This window comes from Equus caballus, chromosome 5 (genome assembly GCF_041296265.1).
Source record: "Equus caballus isolate H_3958 breed thoroughbred chromosome 5, TB-T2T, whole genome shotgun sequence".
Lineage (NCBI taxonomy): Eukaryota > Metazoa > Chordata > Mammalia > Perissodactyla > Equidae > Equus > Equus caballus.
Genome location: NC_091688.1, coordinates 17,768,481 through 17,789,780, shown reverse-complemented (window position 1 = coordinate 17,789,780; position 21,300 = coordinate 17,768,481). Strand labels below are relative to the sequence as shown.

Sequence of the window (21,300 nt, the reverse complement as noted above, 5' to 3'; positions counted from 1 at the left end):
TATTAAGATGGAGTGAAGGGAGGAGAAAAAACCACATAGCACACATCTTTCTTCCCTTTTTTATACTCCCTCACTTAGTAAAATAGATTGTAAATATTGATGAGTGTACAGAATGACATCCTTGGAAATGCAGACTGGGTTTAGAACATTATTTTTAAAAGATACCACTAATCAATTCTTAGACTTTATTTTACATCATCCTAGTTATTTATCTCTGTATTCACTCATTTATGGCACTCCAACAACGTTTATAAATAGAATCCTCTTCATTTTCACTCATTCTGTTTATGAATCTGACTCTGAATTTAGATCAAGGCTCTTAGTTAACCAAACATAAAAGAGCCATGTACCGTTCAATAACGTCTTTCATTTCATATTTTGAATACGTGAGCAAAAATCTCACTGCATCTAAGCAAGATTAAATGACATTTGAAATTCCTGGGTCCAGATGGAAGTACCACCTGAAAAGTAAGTTAATTTGCCAGCAACACATCCTGTGTGTGACCAGCCCTGCAGGATGCTTTCTGGATAACACGTATAACAAAGCCATGGCTCTAAAATTTGAGGGAATTATGGAGTTAAAAGGTTTCTGATGTTCTACTACCATTTAAAGGTTAGTTTGGGCGATCAGGAAATAAGTTTTACAGCTCTGTAAAGGAAAGCCTCAGAAAAAGAAATCACTCATTCCAAGTACTATAAAATCTTAGGGAAAAAGCTGGGGTTAGAGCAAGAAGAAGAATTATGTCAAATACATACAAAGAGGCTTCGTCCAGGAAGAGAGGCGAGAGGCCCCAGCAGAGCTGGGTAAAGATCAGGAGGGTTAGAAAAAATCAGCTCTTCCTCTTCCTCCAAGGCAGCCAGACTCTTTAACAGGTCCGGAGGAAGCAGAGGGGAGCCCTTGGGGTCCTAATGACAGAAAGGATCACAGTGAGAGGCAATAAGGGATGACAAAACACAAAGGAGTGGCAGCATGATTAAGGGGACGGAAGGCAACTAAAGTTAAGGAGGAAGAAGATATTAATTGTGAGCCAGTACTATGCGAAGAGGAAAAGCCTCTGAGACACAAAAGCAAAGTGACACAAGGACAATGGTAGTGAAAGATCAAGACAACAGAAAGAAGTAAAAATATTGACAAACAGAGCAGAACACAGAAGCTTAACGTGGCTAGTGAGTAAAACAACGCAATGGAGCAAAGTGATTAGCATGCCTTGTGCTAACAAACAGAGAAACAGCTCTTTTTAAAAGTTACAAACACACACCTGTTTCTCATGAATAAAAAGGCAAAGGGGAACTCCACTATCAAAGATAACCAGCTGACTTTGTTCCTCTCAGAACGCAATTTGTATAAATATGCAGTAAACCTATTTTTAAACTTAGATGATTCAGCCCAACTGAGAGGAGCTTTGTCTCAGAATTCTCTAACATGCTGTGTTAGAGATTTCTGCATGATTTCTCTGCCAGACCATCACAGTTCAAAATCAGCAACAGAATTCTTCAGCTCCCCAGAATCAAACACACTGTGCAACTGTGAGGAGGAGGCCGAGAGCTGCACTGATTACTCAGCAGCATTCTGCAGCAGCAAAGAATCAGAGGGCCTCTGTAAACATCTACTTGAGAACGTCAAAGGAAAAGACATAGACCTCAAATGGCATCCTGGGCACAGGATCCTGCTCTGGACGGAAGACTCCTGGTGATCGTTTGCCCCTGCGGTCCATATTTGCTTGCTGTGCCATTACAGCTCTGTTATCAGCCATGCTGTAGGAAGAATCCCAGTAGAATTCTGGGACCTTGACTTCTGAGGGATTATGGTTATATGGCTCCATGGGAAAAGGCTTCATTTTTTTCTCTAGAGGCTGCTGCTGCATTACAGGAGGTTGCAATGACGGCTCAAACAGTTTTATGGGGTCTTGGGTCTGAAGGTAGTAGGGCTGTTTCACAGGCATGATTTTCCCTAATGGGCCTTGAACCTGAGGGGGATTCCACAGCTGTTTGGAGGCATCTGCCTGTTGATACTAAAAAAAGAGATGCCTGTCATCAAGATGAGGATAAAATGCGATGTTCCTTACACTCAATAATCAGGAATCACAGAATGAACTTGAGAGATTTTACAACCAACAAAATGCAGCAATTTCTTTTACCCTTTAGGTTTTCAATAGACAGAGCTTTCTGGGAACAGATAATGGGCACTGAACTCGTATGCTCTTTCAGTTCAATTATTTAAGAGGCTTAATGAAAGAGTGTGTGTTTCCCTCTCCCGCTTCAAGTGCTGTGGGGATGAAAATATTTAACATTGGTGTCATAGCTATCTTAATACCTCATCAAGATTATGATTCTATTTCCCTTCTGTAGCTTATGCTCAAATAGGAGAGAATTATTTACAGAAAATACTTTCCTATAAAGCTGAGAAGTAGTAGCAATAAGGAATGATAGTCAACATCTATTATCCTTTACAAAAGTAAAAAGGAAAACATCTGAACTTTCTTAAATGCCCAAGACAATACTTTTGTATTCCCATAATCATTACAAGTCTAAGCAAGTATGTGAAAGCCTAACTAGTATTTTTAATTAGCCAAACACTGATTATTCCCCCATCCTTATTGGAGTTGAAAAGTAGCCATAACTGTAACTTACCTGCTGGAATCCAGAGTGGTGAGGAGGGCTTTTCCCCAAAGCTGGCACGGCTTTTGTAGGGGATTGCTGTTGCTGAGCTAGGGCTTGAACCTGCAACTGGCTTGTAGACTGTGCTGTTGGCTGAGCTGGTAAAGATGTAAGGGGTTGCTGGGAAGGTGGCTGTGGTGGTTGAGGTCCCTGGTTCATTGGCCCTGGTCCAGAGGGCCGTTGCTGGCTGTAAGGAATGTGGGACTGTTTCCCAGCTTGCACCTGGTTTCCTGCTGGAGAGTGAGCTGTAGGCTGAAGAAAGGTTCCTGGGACAGAAACACCAGCTGGGAAGGTGTAACCTGAGCCCATAGAAAATGCCACAGGAGGGGGGATAACATATGTTGGGGGCGGGAACCCTTCAAAATAGAAGAACATAGCTTTAGTTCCAAAGAAACTTAGCCAAAGAAAGGCAAAAATATGTTATTTTGCAGTGGGGTGGGGAAGAGGTCTTGAATAAACTTATAAAAGGCAGGGACCAACCACCAAGTAAGATGGATCAAGTGTCAATCTTTAACTTGATTTCAAGAATTAAATACAGACTATTGGCTGCTCCTTCCATCCACTGAAGTAAGTGGAGTGTTCTAAACGGGGTTTCTTAAATGCTATCTACGTTTAGTGACAGGAATTCCTTCATGATAAACATGAACTTGTATATAGACTACAGAGAACCAGCTCAAAAATAATTTCATAAGCATTAGGGAAAAGAGAACTTCCTTTTACCTTATAACATTATGGCTTAGTAATGTTCCTCTGACAGAGTATAAATTACTCAATGAATGAACACAAACTTCTACACAGATGGGATTAAGTAGAAGAAATTACAAAACACATATTTACCTGGCCGGCTGGGAAGAGGAGGGAAGGCTCCAGGGTGATGAATGGGGATGAACTGGGAGTTACTTGCTTGACTTGGGGTTTGAGTTACAGGTGTTTTCCTGGCTTCAGAAACGGGGGTCTTTCTTAGTTCTGTCTGGGATTTCACCTATGACCAACAGAAGCAAAACTATCTATAATAATCTGAAACTCAGATGTATCAGAAAGAGGCACCTACTCTAAGAAAGTATTTAAAACCCCATTAAGTAAAAAAAAAAAGCATATACCAAAGATATTTAAATTCACCTAAATTAAAAATGGAAAAATCAAAACAAATTACTTAATTAGCAATAAAAAATATATAGGCTTAGTTTTACTAGGATAATTATTTTGCTTTCACAAAATTATAAAAATACTAAACACCAAAAGGACCTGAGAGCTCATCTGTTTTACAAATGAGACACCTGATGCCAAGAGGTTAAAATAGCTGTCTACGATCTTAAGCCACCTGTTATGGGCCCCAGGGCCCTTCAAAGTCTAGCTCATTAAATAACACATGAACTACGAATTAATAATGACTGTTAACGCACAGGTAAGATGCTCTGGCCCTCAGTTTAATTTCATCAGGGCAGCCTTAAGTGGAGCAGTCAGGCATCCATCCTCTACACTGCAACCCTATCCTTCAGAATAAATAAGGAACAGGCCCCGAGATCCTACACATGGAGCCAGAGAGAATTAGGTGACACAAGCACTGCTCAAGATGAGTAAAGTGAGAGAAAATAGGAAGGATTTATAGAAAACTTTGGAAGAGGTACAGCGGGTGGCGATATATTGATTACTGTCAGCCTTTCTTTAATCATCTATAAGCAGACTGAAGAGGGATGAGAGACCAGAAAGATTTTATTTTCAGTCTGGACCTTGCTGGGAGGCAGTTACAGAGAAAGGAGGCAGAGCAGACAGGAAATGCTGGACTCTACTCCTAAGACACTGGCCCTTCAGCTTTATAGTTCATGTGATCTTTTCCTTGCCTTTCCCCATCTGTCTCTGTGCTTTTTCTCAATTTCTACTATGTTTTTCTCTGTTTCTCCCCTACTATTAACCTTAAAATAAAACTATTATGTTCTTATTCCTCCCTTTCCCCCAAAAAAACCCGATAAGGAAAATGCATTGAAGGTATTATTTACGTGCAAGCAACCTTCAATAATGTAAGATTCCGCATGCCTACTACAAAGACATTTGCCAAATCGTGTTAACAAATCAAATGACTACTTACATATTTATTCAAACATTAATGGTATTGATAAAACCACCACAAAGACCCTTTTCCGTTTATATGAAATCATTTGTAACTCTCTGAAAAGATTTTTTTAAAAAGTCACAAATAATTGAGCAGTGTTTATCTTTTTTTTTTCCCAGTATGAGACTTGGGTTCTTGCTTCACAAATTCCCATGAGCTAGGATAATAGTGAAGCAATATAATGCTACTGGGTGGGACAGGAATTAATGTCAAGGAAAAGAGCCTCATCTTTCCAAGAATACATTTTATTTTGTATAGGGAATCTGAAAAAAAAATTGTATAAGCCTTGATAGACTCCTGGTTCTACTGGATCTATAAAAGACCCCAAATTTCCCACGATAGCACTAACAAATGGCAATTATACCTTCCAAAAAGAAATATAACTCTTTGTGGAATTGACAGCTCTAAACTGATCATTTCAAACCACTAAAACTGCAGAGAATTGACAAAAATGTCAAACCAAGTTGAGATTCTTTTCACTCACATTCTAATTCCCAAGAGTTGATGAAATAACCACCTACCATAACTCTCTACGTGACCTTACTATGCAGCATTCAAAGAATCCATTCAAGCTTCCAGAACAGAAATTCTCAAGGCTTTAGTAACAAAATGAAAACTCTTGCCTTTTGTGTGAGCCTTCCTCTACCTGCGTTATAGTTCAAATACAGCTTACCTGCACTGCCACATTCTGCTTTCCTGTTTCCTGTAACTTTTCTAAGGTGCATTTCTTGGTGTCTGTTTTCCTCTTGGTGTTGTCCTTCTTGCCATCATTCTTAGTTACAGTTACTCCTTTGCTACAGTCCCTTCTCACCTCTTTGGGAGGAAAACTTCTTCCTTGGTCTCTGTTCACTTCTCGTGGCTTAATGTTCTCTTTGAAGGTGACCACTGGTTTCTCTCCTGTGTCACAGCTGTTGCTTAGACTTCGGCCTGTAGACAGCACTGACTTCAGCCCTGGGTTCCCATCCGCAGCCAGTGACTCTATCACGGATGTTTCTTGCAGAATGAGGTTCTCTTTGGCTTCACCGGGATCTTCCAGTATTAACTCTGGGATTTCTGTGATAAACAACAATTTCCCTACCTCATTTTCACACTGAATCAGCCTAAAAAAGTAAAAATAAATCCATATATGAAAAACATAAACCTAAAAAACAGTAACAATCGAACTGTGTATGGATCCAACAGGCAATACATTCCCAGCCCTAAAAACTTGGAAATAGCAGAATATAACAATGTGGATTCAGGAACACAAAAAGTAGTTATGTAGAAACTCAGATTCTTGTTACCACACTTAACATCATCACAACATATTCTGATTTTTTCTAATAATTACAGCTACATTTACCAAGCATGTTTTAAGCACAAGGCATTAGACTAGGCCCTTGAAATAGCCATCTATAATACCTGTTTTATAGGTGTGAAAATTGAAGCTCAGAGGTAGTAATAAGTTCATTCAAACATGCAACCATTTAAGTGTTTACAGTATGATAGAAACCCACATATGAGAACGAATATGAAATAATTACTGGTTTTGGAAAGGTTATAATCAACTGAGGAGATCCTAAGGACACACATTTGGGGAAGTGGAAGAACTAGAAACTGAATTCAAACCTGTCTGACTCTAAAACCTGTGCCCTTTCCACTATACCAACTACCATATGTGCTTTGTATTTAACTAGCCACTAGCACCATCCAGGTCTGTTCTGACTGACACTGACGACCATGCTCCTGTCAATACAAATCACCATAACTGTGAGCATAAGACTTAATTAGATTTACATAGATGTTTATAAACTAGAGGAGAAGCTCATGATAAACAAAGGAGACAAGGCCAACTCCTCTATAAAAGGCTGTGCAATGGGAAGAATAGAGATACAAGAGTCTACTTAGGGTGATAATTTGACATTGTGTCACCAACATTTGCCATAAGAGTTTATGATCAATAGCATTATACCAAAGCCTAAAACGTGTGTGGGCTGTGTATGTGTACCCAGTAAGGAATACCTTGGCTGATTATCGGCGATCCACTTGCCTATAGAGATCAAGCGCTGCTGTCGTATTTGTCGTTGCTGACCCTCTTTGTCTCCTGTAATACCCTGGTGGCCTTTGGAAAAATCCAAGTTCCTAAAATTGATATGAGCAAATTACAGAAAATTAAACTACTAGAGATATTTTCCAGGCAACCAAGTTCACCTAATTAACTGCAATGGTTTCAGATGTTTCCATACAGGCTGGTTACTTGATGTCATCAACTGCATTTGTTTGAATGTATGCTGCCAAAGATAATATGCAAATTTACCACATTAAGATGATACTTTTTACTTATATTTCACTTTCTAATTGAGGAGCTCAAATAAATCACCACCCTTCATTAGGAAAGATTCTTTTCTTGTAAGAAAAAAGTTTTGATTAACACTTACCTTGCATTACCTAAGTAATTTGCTTCTTGAAATGACCATGGCAATGCTCACGGTCTCTGAGATGCCTATTCTAATAAATACTATTAATTTATCCACTTTAAAGTGGCCAAATCTAAATCAGAAAAATGTATAAATATCATAAAGTATATACAGCAAAAAACTCAATGAAATTAGGAAGGTAAATCAACTGAAAAAATAAGGATTTCTCAGATTTCTTCGTCTTAAACTCAAGACACTGTATCTCTCTCTCTCTTTTTTTAAAGAATCTAAGAATTGCCAGGCAGTAGGCTAGATGCTGAGCACACAGATAAATGAGAAATAGTCCCTATCTTAAGGAACAGATAATTATGATTTAATCTGACAAGTACTACAATAAAAACTATGCAAAGAATAAGAGAGCATAGTAAAAGGAGGGTTAGTTGCTTCTCATAAGCTCTGAAAAGGTTTCACAGAGCAAGTGACACCTGAGCTGGACCTCAGACAGGTATGGGTAAGTGCTTACAGGTTGCTAAGGGAAGGGCAGAGAGGAAAAGGGAATGTTCTAGGTATAGCATGAACAAAGTTTTGGAGGAATAAAGATGCAGAGCTATTCAAGAATACAACATAGTGAAAGTATGCTACATATTAAAATTGAGGGGGAGGGAGTGGAAGTGGCAGAAAACATGACTTAAAACTAAGGACTAGATAGTGATAGAAAATGTGGCTGAAAAACTAATCATCTGGATGTCAAGCTAAAAAAGACAGTAGAGTAACTGGGGGTGGGTAAATTGAAGTTTTTATATTAGTAATGGGACATCATCAGGTCTATACTTTAAAGACATAATTGTGGAAGCAGGGTAGAAATAACTATTAGAAGGAGAGGGACTGTAAGTAGGGGGGTTGATTAGGAAGCTTGATTAGGAAGCTTTTCTATATTCCAGGTAAATGGTGATAAAAGTCTGAACCATGCAGAAATAAATGAAAGGAGCTGTATCTAAGATGCATTTTGGACACAGAATCACAAAGACTTTATGAGAAAAATTAACAGAAAAAGGATTTTTCAGATTTCTAACTTGTTCATGTAGGTAGATAATGGCACACAGATAAATACAGAAAGATCATTTTTTGTTGACCAAATAACAAAACATAAGTTCATTTTTGGTCATGTTAAAGTTTGAGATGCATAAGAGAGATCATATTGTTAGAAATATGAGTCCAAACTCCAAAAGAAGTCAGAACTGAAAATTTTGGACTTACTATCCATGAAATGAAAGCTCAAGACAAAGGGATGGATTTGATCACCAAGGAGAATGGAGAAAGTGGGAAGGAAAGGGGAAGGAAAAGAACCTTGGAGAGTACCAATATTCTGAGGCATTTGGTACAAAAGAAAGAGTGAAAGACTGAGCGTTAAGGGTAAAAGAAGAGTGGTGTCACAGAGCTAAGGAAAAGAAGGTTTCATGAAGGAAGGGGATCAACATACTCAATGTTAAAGAAAATCAAATAGGATAAAAATTACAAAGAAGTCAGCAGAATTTCATAAATAGGAGAGCACTGATAGCTAAATGTGCAGTAGGCTAAGAAATGACTGAGAGTGGAGTCAGTAAGGTTAGCCCACACTACTCTTTTAAGAAGTCTGATAATGAAGAGAAAGATGGGGTTATGAATTTTACTTTTTAAAAAGAACAGGGCATATTTGTATGTTACCAAACTAAAAGGAAGTAATTAGTTGTTAAAAAAATGAAAGATAATGGAAATACAATGCAAAGAGAGGGTAACGGAGGAAGGTTCTTGGCGAGGTAGGAAGGGATGGGATCAAGGACCCAGACGAAAGGGTTAGACCTGAAAAGAAGTAAGTCGTTTATTCCTCTGAAAGAGGAAAAAAAGAGATGAAGGAAGATTGGAAAACTAGACTGCTTTATCATTATTATTGATACAAAAAATGTCAAGCAATATTCTTTGACTTACATTTGGTTCCCATTTTTGACTTTCCCTCTAATTTCAAGAGAAGTATAAAACGTAAAATTCAGTGATTAAATATCACTTGGGAGAAGCAATTTTCCTTTCCTCCATATTTTTTAAGTATTTAGTATTCATATAACACAGGAATTAAAGGCATGACATACACAAATCCATTTCACATCAAAAAACATTCACTATTAGTTTGCTGCTGGGAAAACAAGACAAAGCTGGGATAGATTTAAGGTTCCTCTACACTCAAGCGTGATTCCTGTTAACTTTAATACTGCAATCACAGGCAATGAAACAAACCTCCTTCAGCTGCCACCCACCTGAAAGAAGGTCTCAAAGCCAAGAATCCTTGTAACTCAAACTCCTCTGGAAGTGGTGTAACTAGAGAAGCAGAAATCAAGATTTGTAAACATTGTAATTAAAATACTGTTGTTCAGGAGAATAATGCCCACTGAAAAAATAAACAAAAAATAATTATCTTCTACACAGAAAGAAACTATCTATAATGCTCATAGTTCTCTGTTGTTCTTTACAGTAATCCTAACAAAATAACAACTATTAAATCCTCCATTTTGCCTTTGGGCCCTAGACACTGCCCTACTACTCACCTACTACTCAATGCTGAGGAGGATGGGTACAACAGACTTTTTTTTCCAGCAGTCTTAAAAATTCACAGCCTCAGATCCAGTAATCCTAATTGTTTAGGTATCTCTTTGTTAGTCAAAGTATTGAATAACAACATTGACATCACTTGGGAGCTTGTACGAACTGCAGAGTTTTGGGCACTATCCCAAACATACTGAATCATAAACTGCATTTTAACAGGATCCCAGGTGACTCATTTGCAAATTAACACAACTTTAGCACTGATCTAATGGAAGAAATATAATCAGAAAGGAGTCAACTACAGATTGTTCAGTGCAGGATTTTTTAGCATGGGGAAAATTTTAAAGCAAATGGACTATGATTAAATAAATTAATGGCATAGCCATAGGACAGAATATTATGCAGCCAGTAAAAATCATGTTTTGAAATGTTTAAATGACAAAGAAAAATGCTAGCAATATAATGTTAAATTTAAAAAATGGTACAAAGCTGTATCTGATACCGATCACATGCAGACGTGTATATGTATACATAAGATACAGGCCTAAAGGAAATACACTATGACTTGAATATGACGGAAAAAGTATCTCTGTATGAGAGAACTATGGATGACTTATGTTCTTTATGCTTGTATATTCCAAATGTTCTATATGATAAGCAGGTATTACTTTGACAGAATAATGTTATTCACATTAGTCCTTTTTAAAAAAAATAGTAAGAATGAGGAGGAAGGGAAAAAGATGGAAAGAATTTGAAGGCATTGCACTCTCTGGACTCCTATTCAAATGTAGCTAAACAGGAGAATAAGCTACTGAAAGAACTGGAAGAACATTACCTCTCCTTCCACCCACTTCATCAGTGTAGAGTTCAAACTCACTTCTGAGATACTGAACTTAAAAGTCAAACACTTAACAAAAACCTTTTGTATCCTAAAGAGTTTCTCTGTTCCTCTCGGGCCTTGAGCCCACTATTAGTGATGGGGAGCAATGTCAACAGCACAAGGTTAAGGCAGACCTTAGTCTTACCATTAGTACTTGAAAGATCCTCTTCATGGGGATGAAAACTATTTAGAAGAGAAATTAGCCAGGGCCAAATGCTGTAAATTAAACAAACAGTTCAGACTTTTTTGTACACAAGAGAAACCAGAACACTAATAAGCCACGAAAATGTTATCTATAGGACATAGACTTTCTGTATTTTTCCCTTGCTTCAGCATTTTAAAGCCCATATGATCTCCTAAAACATATTTTCAAAGGTGTCTAGATAAAAAGATACACGAGAAGGGTCAAATTTCCAGGATAGGGACCTACTACTGCAGATCATTTCCCAGGCTCCGAATTTAACAACTGGTGAAAATAATTTGTTAGTTTTAAAGACCGGAAATTGATATTGACTGAGAAAACTGTGACCAGAGAAACAACACATTATGTTTCCATGGAGATTTCACTCAAGTTATCAGTTGTGGAACTGAGTGTTAGTTCTTAAACTGTGACAGGATATGGTTACACCACAGTTAATCACATTCTCTGTTCAAGGTGATGAAAATGCCTTTTTGTTTATGACACAATAAAGTCCACACACTGTTCCAATATCCTTACCTCTAAACTGTTTCCTAATACACAGTCAAATTTTGCAAAAGTTTGCAAAATATTGAAAAATATTTTTAGTACTTTAAATTTGAAGTAATCGTGTTCTACTTAAGGTAATAGTAAGCTTTTCTTGGAATATATAACAACCAATGCTGGTGAAAAGTGTGGTTAAATAAAAGGCCTAGGGTGAGGTGCCCAGGACAGAAAAATTGCATATAAATATCACATCATGGAAAAAACTGGAAGTAGAGAACTATTTCTGACAGTTGTACACTTTGAAATATGGAAAATGCTATTTAAAAAAACAATGAATATATATATATAAAATATAAGAGGGGGGCCAGCGCCATGGCTGAGTGGTTAAGTTCGAGCGCTCTGCTTCAGCGGCTCAGGGTTTCGCCGGTTCGGATCCTGGCGCAGACCTAATACAGCTCATCAAGCCATGCTGAGGCACCATCCCACATAGCAGAACGGGAAGGACCTGCAACTAGAATATACAACTATGTACTGGGGGACTTTGGGGAAAAGAAGATGACAAAAAAAAAAAAGATTGGCAACAGATGTTAGCTCAGGTGCCAATCTTTAAAAGAAAAAAAAAAAAAATATATATATATATATAAGAAGAAACAGTGAAGAACAAATGTCTCCTGAAAGCCTTTGCAGATGTAACATATTATGAGATAGTTGAAAAAGGTTCATAACCTAAAAAAGAATATTAGAAAAGAAAAATCTTCATGCAACAAATATGAGATTTCAAGAAATCTGTATTTCTCTGTATTTCAACAAACGCAAATTGCAGAAAAAGAGCATGAGTAGATGCCTTAATGATACACTGCTTTACCCCATTTTGAGTCACCTAAGACTAACTTTGCTTTCCACAAAGGAAAATATACATCACTACTTCAAACATTTATTACCTTAGGATAACACATTCTCAAAAAAGTACAGGAGAAAACAAGTTATAGAAATTGAAAAGGTTCAGAAGCAAGAATCTAAAGATTATCTGAATATATGTAAAATCCTGAGTTCACAAAAACAAAGGATTGTTTCTTCATTATTTAAAAGACATAAATGAAGATTATCACTTTAATGTATCAGACATATAAAGAAAATCTCCAGATTTAGAGAAATACCCTACTAGTGTCTTTAAAATGAGTAGTAACATAATTTAAGACACAATGATAACTGTAAAGGCTTAATTCTAAAGATCCTGATAAATCTGATAGGAGGAAGGGGGAACAGTAAATGACGGGGAAGAAAAGAGGAAAAAGGAAGTTTGTAAATAAAACTATTCCTTCTGGCTGAATATCCTTTGCCATGACAAGAAACGGGAATGCACAGAATGGGTCAAAATGGTCACCGTACAGGAACAACAAAACAAAACAAAACAAAAATATCAATCCCTGCCCATAAATATGAAAACTCTATAAGCAAATCTAAAACACAGAATTCTTCCATAGCATTACTGATACAGCTTAGTGAACCAAACACAAGTTTGGGTTCTAAATTACACAAGGGAAAGAAAACTACATAGCCTCTGGGTTAAGAAATAAAAATTCTGTGCAAGGAAGTGATGCCTAAAAATATGTATTACTTACTAATACCTATACTGACATGAAAAGGAGATGTGTAGTATGCTGTGCTATGTTGCTAAAATCTATTCATGACAAAATCAAAAATGAAGGAGCTTATAGTCAGGTTTGAGGGAAAAAGAAAGAGAATTACAAAGTCGAGGGATCACAGGGTCTTAAATGCAGCCTGGCCATTTTCTAGGTTGTGACCTTGGTCAATGTGTAGATGCTGAGCCACAAAGCAGAAATTTCAGAGATTCTACTTATACCCACCATCAAAATATGCAGGGATTGGGGCTGGCCCCGTGGCCGAGTGGTTAAGTTCGCGCGCTCCGCTGCAGGCGGCCCAGTGTTTCGTTAGTTCGAATCCTGGGCGCGGACATGGCACTGCTCATCAGACCACGCTGAGGCAGCGTCCCACATGCCACAACTAGAAGAACCCACAACGAAGAATACACAACTATGTACCGGGGGGGCTTTGGGGAGGAAAAGGAAAAAATAAAATCTTTAAAAAAAAAAAAAAAAAAAATATGCAGGGATGAACTTACTACTCACTGCAACTTGCTGTAAAGGAAGTATTTATCCCTATAATGAAAGGTAAATGGAAAGCTTTCATTTGTCACTGTGAAATCAGTAGTTTCTAAGAACTGTCAGAGTTATTCTGAGTAGAGATTACAGAGAAAATCCAGAGAGCCAAAATAACTTTCAATCTTCTACGCTTAAAACAAACAAATATAACTCAAATTGGGTGTCACTGTGAAGTATTAACAAATAACTTATGTATAGAAAAATGAAGTAAAACTCTCTCCCCTTAACACCTGAACAGAAAATTGAGGCATGTTGTAATGGATAAGAAACAACTTGGTTTTACTTTAATTTCATTTTGAAATGTGATAAATGCCTTTTTCCCCAGGATGGCAAGTAGGAATAGGGGGAGTGCACAGGGAGTCAGAAATCTTTAAGATTGTGCCTCACTTGAAGAATTCAAACAAATAAATGAAAAACATACAAAGAGGTCTTCAGTTCAATTTCCAGAGAGTAGGTGGAAAATACAAAGTCTTCCGTTGTTCAAATGTTGTGTTTTACAAGGCAGTTTCTGCTTTTCTGTGACTATCAAACAAACAAAGCACACAAGCTAACATGAAATTCTAAGACACTTACTACTGTCTTTCATCCACCACTGCCTCCTGAAAGACTCTGGGTCTGAGTCTCAGCCAGTCCATGGAGACCTTGACTGCAGGAAGGGGATAGGCATTGTAGGACTCTTCCTGAGACTTGTTCTGGAGAGGACACTTGCACAGGATGCCAAGAAAAGACACTTAAAGAAAAAATGTATTCAGAAAGCATCAGATATTTGAAACTGTATAACAGTCCAAATTAAAATATGATTATGAGCCTTCTGCTGTATCTTACTTAACACTTAAATATTTTACAGCTTCCTTCTAAAAAGGCATTTTCTTTCCAGTGTTAAAAATGTTATAGAGTTGCTAAGTGGGTGTCAGCAGATAAAAGGATAGAACTTAGGGTCTAGGCCTCCTGATTCAATATTAAGAAATACAGGACACTTTGTTTTTTACATATCACTAATGCTTTGTTACAATGATAAAAATGCCTAAGATTATGCTTTCCAAAGAAAATGGTACAGAAAGTTAAATGATTTAATACTCACTAAAGAGGGCCAGCAACTGTGTCCAACACAGCTGTTCATCTTGGCTGTAACTATGCTGTTCCGTCTCATTGCTAAAGTCACGAAGGTGATGAAGTTGAAACAGGTTAATGACAGTGACATGAACTAACTGCTGAGAGTTGAAAGCTTTTTGGAATAGCAGCCTCTGTAAGAGAAGACAGGAATACTGCACATATTATCACAAGAACAGGAACCATCTTCAACACAAGAATTAAACTAGCAGTCTATATTTACAGCCACATGGGTAACAGTAGAATTAACAGATGAGTAAATTGTTCTACTCTTAACTCCAGTATTTTAATCGAGTCTGATGTGGTCTGATGTCTCTCATGCTGACTCTCTGCCTTGAAAGGAATTAACCCAGACAACATAGACCTGTCTGAGCTGTTTTTCACAATACTTTTTTTTCCCTGAGAAACTACATATTTTTTCAATGTGATCTGAAAAAAGAAGTTTTGGGGGTCCATCAATAAATTTATACATCTTAATCCATTAGAAGCTGTTTTATAAGAGATGCACATGTACTAAACTACTAAATTGAGACCAATGACTAGAAAGTAGATGCACAGTGAAAAACAGAATTTCAAACAAAAAGACAAAAAAATACATTTTTGAACTCTTGATATGTAACGTATGACTTCCAAAATACGTCATAAAATTTACTCTTTCAAAGGCTTGATACATTTAAACTTATTTATATTTGAGGTATATAGCAAGAATATACTCTGAAACACATGGTAAATGACAGACTAACGCCATCACAAACGTGTTACAGGCACTTCTAGAAATTATTACACTGATATTTTCCTCTATTGGAAAAGTACATGCAAGATCTTCATCATCAAATTTCTTTTACTTAATAACTGTGTGTTTGTAGTGACCTGCTAACCAGCACTGTAACGAAGAATTCACCTACATGCTCTGAGTTGGTGGCCTCAACTTAAACACCCTTCTACCTTAATATCCGCAGTTGTTTTAGATAACTCCCATATTAAATATTTTTCAAACACAAGTTCCTAACAAAGTTGATATCTACTTAGAGATGCTATCTTGGCTTCACCACAGCCAACCTCAACCTCCCTCCTTGCCCAGGGAAAATTTTGAGAGACAGCAGGGAGTCACTATCACTAGCTTTATGGTGACAATAGATAACCTTACTTACAGTTTTACCAGCAGTGACAAGAGATCCCACCATCTCAGAAATTTAGAGCTGCCTTTGCCCTGAGATTTCTTTTTCTATTTACATGTTAAAGAATCTGAAATAGCCAAAATAAGTTCTATGATTCTATTAGCAAGATCTTTCACATTATCATTGGCAATAGACACAATTCCATTCCACTTTAACTCTACTCTCCCTATCATCTCTCAGCCTCCTTGTCATCTGCCATTCCAGTATATACATCTAGAATGCTTACTGCTTCTCCAAAGGCATCAAGAATTTCTTTCCTTTCCTCACTAAGTCCTGAAATCCTATCTTTTCTCCAGAATTCTCCCACAGAATTTCTCCTTCAATCTGAACATCCAACCTTCTAGATAAGCTGACCATTTACACAAATGAATAATATTGGCATAAAATGAGAATATTAATTTGTATTTTTCAAAAAGCTTTTTTTCTTATGAGTATAATACAGCAATGTATCCCTTGTATCTATAAATCCACTGGCATTTATTTTAGAAGGCAACATCCTACAGAACAGAATCACAGCCCTCTAAAGGACTTTTTTGTGTATACATGGAAGTGCTAACGCATACGAGTGTGGCCTAGACTAGCAAGTGATAATATAAGTTCACGAAGGCCCAGACTTTGTCTTGTTCTCTCCTGTATCTCCAAGAGCCTAGAAGAGCACATGGCACACAGCAGGTACTCAATAAAAACTCAGTGAAGTACTCAGTGAAAACCCACACCTTGACAAGTAAATGCGTAATTATTCAGTTGTAATTTCATAAAATTTAGATTGTATTGTAGTGAGTAGAGGGTCTCCCCAAGAACAAAATCAAATTGGAACTGACCTACTGTGAGTCAAAGACGCTTTTTAACAGCAGCTGAGGACTATACTGACTAAACACCATTAGGGAAAAGCACACATTTAACAGATATAAAAAGCCTTGTATTTCAATTCCCAAATCCCAGGCCTTAAATCCTTCAATGAACCTCAACTTGGTAAACATTTCTGCTTAGTAGCTAAAAACTGCAAGTTAGAGAGACACACTGAAGTGTGGATGATACTGATTATCTACAGAGGCTTTAGAAACACTTTTGAGTATTTACTCAACTATGCTAAAATTTCACTCCAATAATGTTCTTCTGATATTTCAGTATTGGGTAAGTGTTAAAATAGATCTGTCTCATACTATGTTTAACTTTAGAGTACTGAAATGATATTCCAAAGTGTATTTTAGCAATTGCCCACATACACCCACCAGAACTTCACATACAGAAATAGATATCTGAAGAGAATATTAGTGTTTGAGGTTGAACCAAATGCAAAAATGACTAGATTCTAGACTAAAGTAACTTACAGAGACAAGATCTCATTAAGGTACATTCTCCCTCCCTCCCATTTAGGTAGTATGTCTCTCAAAGAACCAGAGCTGGAAGCAATCTCAAGAGGTCATCTAGTCCAATGCCCTGCTACTAACAGGACTGCACCTAAACCATCCAAGAAAGATGGCTGTCAATCCAACTTTTAAGTTCTCAAAAGAGAGAATCTTCAGCAACTTCTTACAGATCTCTACTTAAATTTTAGGATTTAATTTTATTTCTGACCTCAGGAAAGACACAGATACGTTTTTTAAATAATCCTTCATACACCTGAAAACTTACAATGAAACTATTTAGACTTGTTCTTTTCAGGCTGAATAGCCTAGGGCGTTAAAAAGTTATTCTTTTCATGCACCCAACTCTATAAATCACGGTCTAATTTTAAATAGGCCACTAAGAGAAGCAGAAAACAGCAGGGGACTCTAGAAGCTTATTTTAAAACAAACTATTTCTATTATAGTTATTTAGTATAATCTCTTGCACATAAAAACTATCAATTAAAAAATGATTATCTGTAAAAACTATTTCATACTGACTATATTTGGCTAACTTATGTCTCTTAACTGTCTAAGTCCTACAGTCTCTGGAATATGAGACTTTTATAATACTTATAAAAGTGTAAAGCAGTTATAGACAATTCCCCAAGTGTATATAGAGATACCCAGAAGTAACCAAGAAATATAAAATGTTCTTAGAGACTGTCTTGTTTACTGTTGGTCCCAGTGACTAAAACAGTGACTGATACACAATGGTCAAATATTTATTGAATAAATGAATTAAAAATAAAGTTAACACAATTTTGACTTCTCCCATATTTTATAGATTACATTTAAACTGCTAATTTAATACATTAATAAGAGATCACTTTCATATATATAAACAGAACAAAGTTTACTTAATTTTATGTCCTTATACAAATCACTAAAAAAAATATTCCTATTGAATGAAATTCTCATTTCTTTCCTTCAAACTACCAGAAATCCTGATGGATCAAAGCACAATAGAAATAATGAGCTCGGCTTGCAGAATGGAGATATCTATAAAGTAGGTAACAGAATCATATCTAAGAATACAGAAACCATCAAAAGCAGTACTTTCAAAATTGAGGAACAAAGGGGCTTAGTCTGAGAAGGAAGGAGGAGTTGTTTTTTCCCCACTTTGATACTTTCTGCCAAATAGCAGCTACTTAATGAAACCACCGCTGCTGTATTTCTTTATATAGACAGTACCTCAGTTTGAATTGAGGGGATGCTGTAGGCAAGGATTTCATACATTTCAAATTTAACTTTTACCAATAATTCACAGTTAAGTAATGACATAAAAACTGCGAGTCAGCGTCCTCCAAATCTTATGCTTCCTGATTTAAAAAAGACAGAAAATTCTCTATTTTTGAAATCTAACCTTAAACTGTTCTTCCAATTTCTCTCGAAGAGGGCTCAACTTTTCCAAGCTCTTACTCAGGTACACATGACCGTGGAATTTAATAAAGGCCTTGATGAAGTCAGAAACACTCCATTTGGTTTTCACCTCATCCCGGCTGAAATGAAAGAAAAATTTCCATGAATCTTAGGCAGCAAAATGGCTCAAACCTCTTAAAGGAGGCTTCAGTTTGCAAAAACACATGATTTGAGCACTTGACACACACACAGAAGACTCTGTACGTGACTAACTTTGCAACTGCAACACACTCAGAGGAGTTCGCATTCAGCAGCCTGTACTCTACTCGGAGCAAATCAGATGCTGGATGGTCGAAATTCAGTGACAACTACCCACAAAACTATTACAATACATCTATATGTTTAGAAATTAGGCAACTATAAGAAAAAACAAGCATCAGTAACTGGCTATTATTTCTTGTATGCCCAAATTTGAGGGGTAAAAGGCTACCGGGTTACACAAAGTCCTCTTGGAAAAGTCAACCCTACCTTTCCAGTGCTTTAGAAAGTGCTTTTTGTAGATTAGTGGAGGCAGCTGGGAAAGGGAACTTCACAGCAATGCTTCTGCAGTAGTAGAAAATTGTGGTCAGGTGGTCTCCTTTGGAAGAAGCTAAGATAGCCAACTGGTTGTAAGGCTGACCTAGAGGAGAAAGTGAAGATTCTAAAGTAACCCAAGATGCACAAAGTCTTGCTATCAGAATACAGATGATCAGTTTTTAAACCTTTAAATTAATAATGGGGAGTATTTTATAAAGTAAATCTCATGGCTACTTCATTACAAATGGGCATAACATAAAACAGCACACTTCACTGACGGTACATACTATGTTTAGTTTAAAAAGTCACATAAGTAGGGCGGAGAGCACTGTAAGTTCAAATAAGACGTCAGAAAAGGCTAGATAGTAAATATTTTTAGCTTTGTGGGCCAAGAGTCTCTACCACAACTACCCAACTCTGCCACTGTAGTGGGCAAGCAGCCACAGACAACATGAAACGAATAGTTTGCCCCACTGCCACCTGCTTTCAAGGAGCTCCTTTTAGAATCTGAAGGAATTTCAATATGGCTTAACAAGAAAGACCTACATCACCAAAAATCTGCTGTTAATTTCTTTAATTAAAGAATCACTGCTAACACCTATTTTGAGGCCATCAAAAGACAAAAGCGCTATCTTTTAGGTAATAGATAATTTTTCGGGAGGAAAATGGTAGAATTAAAGAGCTAAGTATTCTATAAGTCATTATGGAAGCCAGAGTTGTTGAATTTTAGAACACATTAGGGGATCTATATCTATATTGCTTTACTGACAACAGTTACCTTATTTTTAAAAAATTCATTTCCGGTTATATAGAATGTATAGTTAAAAGGAGAAATAGGACAATTAATACCAAAACTCAACATCTTTTGCTTTCATAAAACTTGAAAGAAGAGCCTTGAGTTATTTTCCACATTGCTATAAAGAATAAAGTGTCATAGTCAACCACAAGTTGACATGAGAGGCCCACTCACCATTAGAGGGGACAAGCTGAGCTGCATGCCTATAGTAGGACTCTGCCTGGCTGGTCTGATTTCTGTATCGAGCTGAGAGGAGGAAAAAGAAAACTTAGTTTAAAAACAAACAAACAAACAAAACAATCAGTAGGGTAACATTTCCAAAACAGGTATAGTTTTAAAGTCTAAAGATAATAAACACATTAAAATTAATTTAAAATCATTGAAGATAGGAAATACTTTAAAACAAATTAACTATAGGATTATGTGTGAAGTGTCCATCCGGCCTTCCCTATTTGGGACATTCAGCATGTAACCAATTTTAAAGCTTACCTAGCCCCCATTTTCAGGTCCTCCAGTGTCATGCATCACCAGCTCCCACTACGGACTATGCTGGTGACCTGGAGCCGGCCCACAAGAAGGGGTGAGTTATATGGCACTTAAAAACAAAACAAAACAAAAAACACTATACAATATGATCTGGAAATTATGTATTTCTTCAATATCTTATAAAATGATTTTGAAAAATGCCTCATATCTATTGCAACATTAAGAAGGTGTGTGCAAAGAATACACTGAAAGCAAAAACAACCTAAATACGCTGCTTGTTGCATCTCTGCAGAACTTGGTGCTTATTGATGTGACTCCTAACAGAGTCAATGATTTATGACATCAAGATATCTAAAATCCCTGAACTTAAAGAAATAATGTTCTCCATTCCTTGTTATTTGAGGGCAGTCAAAATATAATCCTATAGTTAATTTGTTTTACAACCTTTTTAAGGTCACCTTAAAGGAATGAACAAGAACAAGTAAGTTACATAACACTCCCAGATAAAACATATAAAATAGAAATACAAATTTAACTTTAAAAAGGAAACAAAAATTAGCTTTTAAAGCACTAGTAGGAAGGAAAGAAGGTAATCTAGCTTCAGAAGGAGTAATTTATAAACCTCGCAATTAACTGAGAAAATATTATGGCACCACTTTGAAAAATTTAGCTTTGATTATATTTTTGCTGTTTATTATTTGCCTACAACTGCATAAAGACTGAATAACATTTAAATCTTAGTGAAAGTTACTTCCTTCAAGATCCTTTGCCAATTCCAAAACACTGAGAAAATCTAAGTTTCTTAAAACACATTTTTATAGTTTCTTCTAATGACAATCTAAATTGTGTGTGCATGCTCAGTTTAAAGGAAAAGAGTTTCTTTCTATGACTACTCCAAAGACAAGAATGGAGGTATTA

General features: G+C 36.7%; 1 protein-coding gene across 16 annotated transcripts in view; it reads right to left on the bottom strand.

The window, feature by feature from the left end:
- SMG7 (SMG7 nonsense mediated mRNA decay factor) overlaps positions 1 to 21,300 on the bottom strand; it is an 84,546-nt gene that overhangs the window by 6,319 nt on the left and 56,927 nt on the right. For 5 of the 16 annotated variants that reach the window (XM_070267847.1, XM_070267844.1, XM_070267848.1 and 2 more), the window contains 13 exons: positions 20,071 to 20,142; positions 19,053 to 19,203; positions 18,529 to 18,664; positions 14,568 to 14,730; positions 14,060 to 14,216; positions 10,764 to 10,834; positions 9,453 to 9,513; positions 6,770 to 6,889; positions 5,580 to 5,868; positions 3,496 to 3,640; positions 2,632 to 3,014; positions 1,641 to 2,012; positions 757 to 906 (listed from right to left, as the gene is read on the bottom strand). In XM_070267847.1, coding sequence (XP_070123948.1) covers positions 757 to 906; positions 1,641 to 2,012; positions 2,632 to 3,014; positions 3,496 to 3,640; positions 5,580 to 5,868; positions 6,770 to 6,889; positions 9,453 to 9,513; positions 10,764 to 10,834; positions 14,060 to 14,216; positions 14,568 to 14,730; positions 18,529 to 18,664; positions 19,053 to 19,203; positions 20,071 to 20,142 — 2,270 coding nt within the window. Of the gene's footprint in view, positions 1 to 756; positions 907 to 1,640; positions 2,013 to 2,631; positions 3,015 to 3,495; positions 3,641 to 5,441; positions 5,869 to 6,769; positions 6,890 to 9,452; positions 9,514 to 10,763; positions 10,835 to 14,059; positions 14,217 to 14,567; positions 14,731 to 18,528; positions 18,665 to 19,052; positions 19,204 to 20,070; positions 20,143 to 21,300 lie in introns of all 16 variants that reach the window. The other 11 variants (XM_005609779.4, XM_070267842.1, XM_005609778.4 and 8 more) reach the window with 3 other exon arrangements.